The sequence below is a fragment of the Corvus brachyrhynchos genome, unplaced genomic scaffold, assembly GCF_000691975.1.
Source record: "Corvus brachyrhynchos isolate BGI_N302 unplaced genomic scaffold, ASM69197v1 scaffold114, whole genome shotgun sequence".
Classification (NCBI taxonomy): Eukaryota; Metazoa; Chordata; class Aves; order Passeriformes; family Corvidae; genus Corvus; species Corvus brachyrhynchos.
In genome coordinates this window covers 8,488,572-8,499,207 of record NW_008238337.1, presented here as the reverse complement: position 1 = coordinate 8,499,207, position 10,636 = coordinate 8,488,572, and the positions used below count along the sequence as shown (strand labels likewise).

The 10,636-nt window shown below is 46.3% G+C and overlaps 1 protein-coding gene across 4 annotated transcripts in view; it reads right to left on the bottom strand.

Moving 5' to 3' along the window:
* YDJC (YdjC homolog (bacterial)) overlaps positions 1-10,544 on the bottom strand; it is a 31,747-nt gene extending 21,203 nt beyond the window's left edge. Inside the window, exons 1-5 of one of the 4 annotated variants that reach the window (XM_017734971.1) lie at positions 10,258-10,544; positions 10,005-10,177; positions 2,020-2,179; positions 1,212-1,311; positions 125-302 (exon numbers count right to left, since the gene is read on the bottom strand). In XM_017734971.1, coding sequence (XP_017590460.1) covers positions 125-302; positions 1,212-1,311; positions 2,020-2,179; positions 10,005-10,162 — 596 coding nt within the window. In that variant the 5' untranslated portion in view covers positions 10,163-10,177; positions 10,258-10,544. The remainder of the gene's footprint in view (positions 1-124; positions 303-1,211; positions 1,312-2,019; positions 2,180-10,004; positions 10,178-10,257) is intronic. The other 3 variants (XM_017734973.1, XM_017734972.1, XM_008634111.2) reach the window with 3 other exon arrangements.
* Positions 10,545-10,636: the final 92 nt, after the last annotated feature.

Genomic DNA, 10,636 nt, shown 5'->3' with positions numbered 1-10,636 from the left:
TGAACCTCTCTTTAAGTCCAAAGATTAAAGAGAAAGGTGGTGTTCCATTTTTGAAAGATACTATCAGGAACTGATACAATCTTAATGTTTTACTACAAAAAAGGATGAGTAACACCTGTCTTACCTTATTCCATGCTTTGTAAACACATCCACTGTGTTAAAAGAATCTTCTTCTACTCCCAGGTAAAAGTCCATCAGAGATGGTGGAATCCAGTCACAGTTATGCAGGCCTGGCTCTATTGGGACACGTGTGTACTTAATCCCATATTCCTCTAACACCTCTGCAAATACTTGCCTGACCTCTGTAAGTAAAACCAGAGACAGCAGTCAGGAGTTGGATAACCAGCTTCTCGTGTCCCCTGCAAGCTGTTAGCAGAGAGGCTTCTTTCTTTCCTGTGTTTAAGAAAATAAAATTCCATTTGGTTTATCTTCTGCTGAAATTCATCTGTATGGGAGTCACCTTCTGTACAGGAAACATTTCTCCCTGAACTTCTGCTGTAGGTGCCTTGTCATTCTTCCTTTCGGCACTGAGCCTTTAGTCTAGCCCCCCTTCTAAATGAGTGACTCTGGTCTTAGAGTGCACCAGAAGTGACTGCACTGTCAGGAACAAGTTCTTCATCAAGTCCCTGTACAGCCAGAGCAGTGTTATCCAGAGGCAGTTAGTATTGGAGTGGGGAAACCTGGATTCTTTTCTCACTCCATTTCCCATCTGCATACCACAATTACTTTATTTGCAAAACAACGACAAAAGATCCTTGATCGTCTCTAAAGGTGGGAACTGCAGGCAGGGACTGGGGTCGGAACACAACAGACAGGATGGGGTTCTTGTAGCATCTGAAAGAGCCACCAGCTATTGCAAGCTCCAACATTCCAGTTTAAACTGGCCAGTCTGCTGCTGGCTTTGGTCTTCCTCCTTCAGTCTGGGTGAGAACATGGAATAAGGATGCTGAGGAGAATTATTGTTCCTTGAAGGAAAAGGTGGAACCTGGGCCATTTGTGCCATTAATGCCCTGGTGTTGCTATGGGAAGACCCAGGGCTCCAAGCAGCAAGTTTGGGTCTGGGCAGGACTGTGGGGTCAGGTGGGAACATTCAAACTGCCAGCTGGTGTCTCATGGTGGAGTTTATTGCCCATACATGGAGCTGTGGCAGGGGGAGTCCCCTCTGAGCCCACCCTCTCACCTGCTTGGTGCTGGGAGGATTTCCTTCTTACCTGGGAGAACATGGACGTGCTGGTGCCCATCCATGTGAGGAGGTAGGTGACCTGTCAGCTCATGGAACAGCTCCACCTGGGCCTTTAGCTCCTGCTTCACCTGTGCAGCAGAAAAGGGTCAGAGCAAGCCCTGGCAGAGGCTGAGAGCAGGGGAGTGATGGGGCTGCTGGGACCTCACTGGGCAGGAGTTGGGCCCTGGCTCTGGGAAGCACCAGGTGCTGTGGTTGTACAGGGATGTGCAGCATTGCTGGGCTGCCCAGAGCCTCCCCTGGGCACGAGGCTCTTTGTGGTACTGCTTATGGGGATGGTGCTGATACTGGGATGTTCTAGATACATAGGATATTTGAACACCCATTTCTGTTTAAAACTAATGCAGTTTTGACCACCTGGACATGTTCATCCTTGCTCATGGGGCAAAAGCAGCCATCTCCCTAGAGAATCAAAACCTATCACAAGCCGATGAAAAGCCTGGTGCCTACTTAAGACTTTTCTGCAATTTGCTCTTTACTGATCTCTAGGTTCCTTGCAAATACCTGCTCCAATGCCCCTTTTGCCTCCTCAGATAAATAGTTAACAGTGTATGCAGGCACTGAATCAGGGAGGAATGTGTTCTCAAAGGCTGCAGAGCCTTTGGCAGAATGAGGCCCAGGACCTAAAAGCCAGCTCAAGCTGCACAGGCAGGATTCATCTCTAAGCCTACTCACAGCTGGGACCTGGGAAAGGTCCTCAGCTGTTCTGTGCTGGGATAAATGCAGGCTGATTTGTATCAGGAAGGCAAGTTGTACAGCTGTATGTGGCTTTCACCTACCTCTGACATATTCAGGAGACCTTTTGATAGAGCTGTTCTGAATCCCATTTTTCCATGGAAGAATCCATCTTGGTTGAGCAAAGAAGAGTTTGTCTTGAGCACCTCACATACAGGGGAGCCCTCGGAGAGGTTGGCATGCAGGCCTATTGGGATGTTGTGTCTGTAACAGAATTAAATATCTGCTAAGCTTTGCACCTCCTTTACTGTGATCAAAGAGGGGGAGATTTAAGTGTAAGAACTAGACGGATCTTAGAGGTGTTGCTGTACTCACTGGAGTACACCTTTGTATCTCTGCTTTGCTAGAAAGGATAGCAGAGTGACCCCAGCCAGAGCAGGACATCTCCAGGTAACCACCCTGTGCACTCTGCCAGGGCCAGCCTGTGAGTGCCCCCAAAACTTGCTCCCACTCTGGCTCACAGCACAAGGTATCTTGGGCTAATTGCTGTGACTCCAGTAACTGCAGTCACTGGTAGCTAACTGAAAAATCCAGACCTTGCAGCCTTTCCTAAAGCACTTCCTTAGCCCTTGCTAGGTTTCCCCTTGAGTTGTACACCCTGTTAAAGATGATACATTTGTGAGACATTTGAGTTTTACCTGATGACTCCTAAAGCTGCCCTTAAGTAGAATCCAGTCATTTATATATAAACAGTGCCCAAGGAAGCTGTTATGGCAACAGCACAGGCTATAGGTGTAAATACTGTCTGAGTTTAAGGGTTTCCTGGTCCAAGGGGCTGCAGCTGGAATTGCCTGCAGTGGCCAGGCTTCTGTCTACTGAAGCAATCACTCCGTGACTGACAAGACTGAGCTGTACAGAGCAGCATCTCCCTGGCACAGCTGAAGGATTAGTGATTGATTAACCAGTTGCACTCTGTAACATTTAAAAAAAAAAAAAAAGGAACCATGGAGCTGGTGTGGCTGCAGAGCTCCCCTCAGCCACAGGGCTTAGCAGGGTGCTGGTGTTTCCTTCTTGGTCTGTGCTGTGGATTCCCCTATGAGAACAGGACTTGTGCATGCTTGGATTTGTGCTGGGTTTCATTAGCATTTCTGGAAATCCTCAGAATCAGTAGCCAAAATGATGCTTTGAAACTTTTTCCAAGACAACCCGTGGCCTCTGGCTGACCCAGTCAGTGGATGACAGGACTGCAATATTCTGTCTGTGCTGCCCAGTCTGAGCCATGGTGCAGAGTGAATTTCAAGGCAACAAGTCTGTGATACTTTAAATTCTTCTTGGAACATTTGCAAGGAGCTCCTAGAACTAGGTGTGGTCTGTCCCTGGTACAGCCCTTGTACCACAAGGAGAAAACAAAAACAATCTCCATCTAGGCAAAGTGTGGAAAACTGAGATCTTCCCATTCCGTCTGACATCTGAGGCTGACTAGTGAAGCACCAACTCACTGGAGACAGGACTGTGGATGGATTAGACCAAGTCAGAGTCATTTAGCTCCTTCAGGTCCTAAGGCTTTGGCCCTTGCAGGACTGAAAGTCCTTTTTTCCTGGCTCTTCCATGTCTTGATCCAGGTAGATGGTGCAGACAGTTGCTAGATACTACTTCTCAAAGATATAAACATTAGGAGCCAAGTTGTATGCACAGCTCTGTGGAACAAAATGAGTCCAGTGTGTGATTAAGCAGCTCAAATGTTTGTTTAACAGAGCAAAACAGCTTTTGGAGAAAGGTCCTCTCTGGCTTTTCTGATCTGGTGATTTCTGTACAGCAGGGCCTGGTTGTTTCACTGATGTTAAATGTTCATTGTAGCTGGGGCCTGAGCACACCAACTCCTGGCTAACACAAGAAGTGGAAGGTGTGTCACTGGGAGTGACAGGCTGCAGGGCAGGGCAGGAGGCAGCTACAGTGCAGAAAGGGTACTGTGGCAGGAGGGCTTCCCCTCCATCCTGTGACCTGCTGAGCACCCTGCATGAGCCCAAAGACAGATGGGAAGCCTGTGGTTTTCTTATGGTTTTCTTTTAGAAGTCCACCCCAGAATCTTTATCCTGTCTCTGGGAAGCTCTTGACTGCATCAGCTGAAGTATTATTTGTACCACTGCCAGTGCTGTTTGCAAGAAAAAAAGGATACATGTGTTACCATGAATCAGCAGATGGACTTTTTCTGTTGAGTACTCTCTTTCTCATGTGTTGTGGGAGGGCAAGAAATGAACAGCTGAGCCTCTCAGTGTTGTCTCCCAGAAGCATCAAATGAACTGCCTCCAATTGTGCAATGCCTCAAATGCTGTGAGGGAAGCTATTTCCAGGAGAAGGCAAGTCCTTCTGACAGGTGTGGGACACCAAGGAGCCAAGGGCTGCACTGGGGAACATGAGAGCAGCTCCTCACCAGAGCAAAACCCAGCCCCAGAGCTGGGGAATGTGCAGAATGTGGAAGTGCAGAGAGAGCTGGCCTTGTCCTCGGGTAAGAGGAGACCCTGACTGTAACATTAGAGCATGTTTCAGAGCTCTGCCTAACACCAGCTGAATATCTTAATAGTTTTCTTGTGGAGTCAGTCCTGCCTGGACAGACTGCGCATGCTGAGGCGTCTGGAGAGGAATTGCTTGTGTTTAATGGCTCTGAGATACAGCACTGAAAAAAAAAATTCAAAATGCCACACATGAGAAACTTGTTTAGAAATATTCATTTGTGGGAGGTGCACCAAGGAAGGCATGAGGGGAAGGTTGTAAGGATATGGGAAGGAGGACAGTTCAGTGGGTACAGCAGAGCTCTACTGCAAGCTAGCAGGGAGAAAAGTCAAGGTGCAGGAATATCCTGAAAGGACCCATTTTTCAGAGTGTGTATGATTGTTTCTGCTACAGAAACAACAACAAAAAGAAAGCAACAACTTTGTAGTTGCCCATATCTTTCAAAAGACTGTAAAATATCTGCTAATTTATTGGCTGAAATACTGATGCTAAGACCAGCAGCTCAAGCAGCTTATATAGCATGTGATGCTGCCCTGGGACCAGAGCTCAGCTGTTGTGGGTTTGGCCTCATCCCCGCTGCTCTACCCAAGCCATTTCCAGGCGGGACAGGGTGAGCCCTGGTGGCCACTGCTGGTCATGAACTGCTAATTGTTCACACAATATGCAAAATAAAAGGATTGGCGTTGGGCTTCAGGCAACAGTTTAGTTTCTGCATACAGCTCCCATTGTCAAAACAAAATGATGTGAAGAATCTACTTGGTGTCTCTAAATCCTTTTTGGTGACTCTTTTAAGCAGCAGTGACCCTTCCAATCTGTTTGGAGAGGCCCCTGTCTATGTTTGCAAGTCTGTCCCAGAGCCACAGGGAGTGCAGAGATGTGAAGCAGGATTTAGCACAGGGGTTCAGTTCACTCCTGTTAAAGCCACAGGACAGTAGCTACAGGTGTGTGCTCCTACAGCAGGGGCATCATTAGACTGAGCTGCCTGGGAGTTTATGGAGAAGAGGTTCAGGCCACTGAGGTTAATCCACTAGTGAGCTATCTGCACTGACAGTTGGCTGTTACCTCTGTGGTTCTCTTCTCACCATTCCCTGTAGAGGTGGGAGGAAAAAAAGGAGAGGCTTGTGCAGGAGGAAATATCCTTACAAGTGCTACAAGGAGCAAGAAGGAATTCACCCTGGAAAGATTTCTGAGTCAGCAGGCCCAGCCCAGTTATCAAAGAGAGAGGAAATACAAGCAGTTAAACTGCTTAGACTGCTTCCTTTTCACGTAGTTGCTTGTTCTGCCACACGAGTGCTCTGAACAAATGTCTCTGCTGAGGCAATGTGCAGCTGCCATCCCTGTTCATTCACATCCTTGGCAGCAAAGGGACCCTGGAGATGGTTACTACACCGAGTCACTCTGAGTTTGGTGGATGAGTAACAGTGTCCTGGGTCCTGCCTGGCCATGCCATGGGACTCTCTGTATTCCTGGGAGTAGGAATAGCTGTGGGAATTATGAGATTTGCCAAGCACAGTCCCAATTGCCTTGCTGAAGGTTACATGCCCTGGCATAAGCATGGCACTTTACCCTTTCTCTGGACAGGTAAACAGATCCCACCTTCAACATCCTATTTGTATCATCCAGGAAATTGTTGATCATCAGGTTTCAGCCCAAGGGTGACCCAAGTCACAGCCTCATGTAAATATCTACATATAAACATCCAGCTTCCATGAACACCCAAGTGTCTGAAGCCAGACAAAGCAAGGCTTTGAGCAAAAACATGCACTTCTCAGTTTCCTCATGTTGGCTTCTGCATACTTCCTCACACACACTTTTACCATTCAGTAATATCTGTCTTTCATTAAATAGCATCTTTTCTTGCTCTGTGACTGCTAAGAACCTATTTCTTCTGCCAGAAATGCTCTTAAGCCTCCGCAGTGTTAAGAACTGGTGCTGTAACACAGCTTAGGGACCCGAGTTTCTGTTGTAATTACATCTTTGTATCAAGTGCAGCTCCTGTGTCTGTAGCCTTACGTCAGTAAAATGGACTATTGCCAGTAAAGTCAATATGATCTGGGATTCTAGTGTTAGGCTTCAGATTGGGTCCCACCCCTAGCCAAACAGTTCAGCAGTGGAACTGTCTGCTGTGTGATTAACAGTCAAACAAAAGGATGATGAGAAAGCATGAGAGATTTCTAAATTAGTCAGATGTTGACTGGGAGGGTCAGAATTAAGTCACTATCTACACACACATTTTGCAATTAGTGTTGATGGGAAAGGAAGTGAAAACATAGGGAGCAATTAAATGTGGCTTTTTAAAATTCTTCTATTAACTGTACCCAGATGTTGTGGGGGCTTCAGCTGATGTTCAGTATTTAAACTGCAAAAAAATACCCAGGAAGACTGAGATTGTGTTCTAAAATACGTCACTTTTCAAAAGCTATCTGGACACAAACAAATGGAAAAGGGTCCTAAGGCTCAGTGATACCTGAGCTGTTTGATATAAAGGGAAGGGGTGGGGGATATGGCAGAAAACTGTCTTAGGTGACTCTATTTCTATCTCCATCCTTCTCAGGAAAAATTAAGGCATCTCTTCATTTAAGGTTACAAAATAACCCTTCTAGTTTCTGGGAAAGGCTCTGGAATAATCACCAGGAAGTCTGTTTGACTTCAAGGTAGGGCCTATTAAGTAGAAAATTAAGATTATATTATATGGATAAGCAGGAAATCAGAGTCAGTGGAGACCACATAAATAGAAAAGTTTTGAGTTACTGAAAAAACCCTCAACCCACAATGGCAGTCTGTTCTCCCACCTGCTGCTCTGGTTATGTTTTGCTCTGGCAGATGCTATCAATAGGTTTGTCATTTGGTGATGGATCAGGACTCTGCTGAAATCTCTCTGTTGCCAGAAATGAGTGTGCCCCTTCTTTCAGCCCAGTTGTGACAGTGAATGAGGAAAGCCCAAGATCCTGAGCCTGAATGTAAACGAAGGTGTATCTTTTACTACCTGGTTCTGCTGTTCTGCAGTTGGCTTGTGTTAGAGCTGATACAAAGATCTGCTGACTATCATCACATGTCTGCCAAGGCTTCTAATCAAGACTCAGGGCAACAGATGGTATACTCAGAAACTACAGAATTATTGTGAAAATGAAAGGAAGAAAGACATTTCAGAGGAACTGTGCTCCTTTCTGAAGGATGCTGAGTCCTAACATTGTAGGGCAGTGTGAGGTGCTTAGGAAGGAAAAGTTGTCTGCTTATTAATTAGCTCTGCCTGTGTCCAGTTAACTGAAAACCAGGTGAGGAGTGAGAGCTAAAGACTTGCAGTGACAAGCAATCATGTCAGAGACAGTTTATCAAGCAGCCATAGAAGCAGTCCATCACTGACAATCCTGGCACCACCTGTGTGTAAGGCCAAATTCCACAGCACTGGAATGTGCCCCAGGAAAGGACAAACTACTTGCTTCAAGGCTCTTCTTTCAGCTGGGGATAGATCCACCCTTCCTGCTTATGCCAGTGGTCAAGGCTGAATAGGGGAAGAAAAACATGGGGAGGAAAAAAAAATAGGTAGACTTCCATCCCATAAAATAAAAAGCCTCAATATTTACAGTGGGATGGGAGATGACACCAAGCAGGGGAAAGAGGGAATAATAGTGGCAAGACAGTCAAGCAAGTGATACTTTCCCCTTTTTGCGCCACAAGATGAGGAGAGCTCAATGACATTTCTAGTAAGTCTGACCTATTTGTCATCTGCGTAGAGTTTGAATCAGCTTTTGTAACATGAACAAATATCTCAGGGGTGACACAGGAGTTTGTTTACACACACAGGTGCCAATTAGCAGCAGCTGAAGGGCTTGCATTGAACCTGAGTAACCCTCTTCTTCACACCTGCTAATGCTCCCCCCATGTCTGGGTAGGGCTGAACACACCTGCAGAGAGTTACACAAATGAGGAACTGTAGAACCTGGGCTGCTGATCTTCAGTGCTGACAGATGTTCCCAAAGTCGCCCTGCTTATATGCTCAGGAATAGATTTAAATGCATTTCATTCACATTGACAATTCAAAATTACATTCTGCCCCACTCCCCCCACCAAAAAAAAAAAATCAAATTGTAGCAGCAGGCTGCAGCCTCTGCTGTCCCCTGCCCTCCAACCTGTCTTTTCAAACCTGTATCAGCTGCCAGCACAAGTGTCATGACCTGGATTCAAATATGCTTTTTAAACCCCTGATACATGGCCTACTTCCTGGCTATGGAAATGAGGCCAGGTGGATTCTATTTTAAAAGCCTGCTAAAGACCGTGGCTAAAATAGCTGACAACATTACCAGATCACTGGGGTTTAAAGGGTTTCACAGTGCTTCTGTGTCTGAGAGATGTGCTGGCTTTCTCTGTGTTTTCTGTTTCATTTACTAATAGGATTTTAGGAATCTCAGTGGTGTTGTGCCCCTCCCCTTTTCATTCCCAGGCAGTTCCTCCCTCGATGTTTGTGTGGAATCTCTAGCCTTTTTACAGACCAGTTTGCCACTAACACCATACCCTGGCTTTCTTCTGCTACCCTACACCAAAGAAGCTACAAGCAATTTTCAAGTACCCTTAAAACCATAGCAAAGTGAGGAGAGATGCTCAATGAGAACAAGGACTGCAGGACTCTCATGAAGCTCTCCCCCACAGCAGCTGCATTTGAAGCTTAAGGTCTCAGTTTATTTAGTAGCAGTACAGCTCCTTTCCTTTTCTGCTTTCCTAAATTGTTTCTCAATCCTGATGTTCTCTCTTTCAGGATATACTCCTGCTTCCAAGTGCCTGCCCACAGCATTAGCTGGGTTTTATCTCCCAAATACAAATAATGCTTCCTATTAAAGGATTTGCTGGACTAGTCCATGAGACTGCCACATAGCATTTGATCTGCTGCAGAGCTAACTGTGCCAGCAGCCTCTGAAGTTGGTGAAGAAGTAAAGGTGGTAGGTACAAGGTATTATCCCTTTCTTTACGTATGCATTTTTTACAGATGTGTTTATCAAGCGTAGAATTAATAGAAATATTAATGTGCTTTTATAAAAAGGTTTATGGGGTAGAAAAAAAAAATCAGGTTTTCCACTGCCCAGATTTATAAATAAGCCTTTGCAGAATCATACCTTTCCCTGATTCTGCAAGGAGCCTGGCTGACCTTGTGTTCAGCCTGGGTAAAATGGATCAAATTAAATGAGATTTAAAGACTTGCGCTTTTTTTCTCTAATAGTTTTAGGGGTAGCAGATTGGTCTGAATATATAATGTGCACTTTCATTCCGATGACACATCCTTTAGGAGTGCGGAAGGAGAAAGTATAAAAAACCCAAATTCTACCAGTCAAACAGTGGAAGCGCCTTCCTATCCTGAGGGGGAAAAAAGACACAGTGGCTAAACTAGAGAAAGACCATTATGGGTATTGGTTGGCAGATCACTGGTTTTACTATGAAGAGTCTTACTAAGTGTGTCTGAATACAGCTTTCTTACAGCAGCCTGAGCAGTGATACAGTGTTTATTCTGGGGCTACAAAATTCTAAATTTTCCAGGGTTGGTTTTTTGTGGAGGCTGTCCACAACGGAGCTAAAGAAAGTAGCTTACCTCCTTGCCAATTTGGCTGCATCTGCTGCAGCACTTCCGTTGACTAGAAGGGACACGTTAGATATCGCACCAGCCAGGAAACAGTCCACGATGCCTTGGTTTCTCCGAGGACAATAGCCAAAGTCATCTCCAGTTACTATTAGCTTCACCTGAAGCATCCTTAGATGTCATCCCTGGCAAAAAAGTAAAGGAGGTTAAATCGGAACAATCAGCAGTCTGCAGATCACAGGCAAGCAGGAAAAGACAGGCTTACCGGGGGCGAACCCAATCGTGACTCAGCCCCTGACTAACTCCTCCTGCTCCACCTCAGCCCGCCGCTGTCTCGCAGCTCGCACAGTGGCCGGATTTGCGTGTGGCCGCCGGGCTCACACCGTCCCTCCCTGCTCCTGCCTGAAAGCACCAACCTTGCCTTCCCCTGCGGGGGAAACCCTTGCGTGCAATTTGTACCTCTGGGGATGAGGAGGGTACGAAAGGTCAGGGACTTGGTGGGATGATTTAATTGACCGAGGGTGCGTCAGGGGTTCAGATTCCATTCCCGGGCACACCCTCGCCAGCGGCACCCAGTGAAATGGCACGGGTGCGGATCACCTGAGGCAACCCCGCAGCCGTGACGTTTTTGAGGTCACCGATCC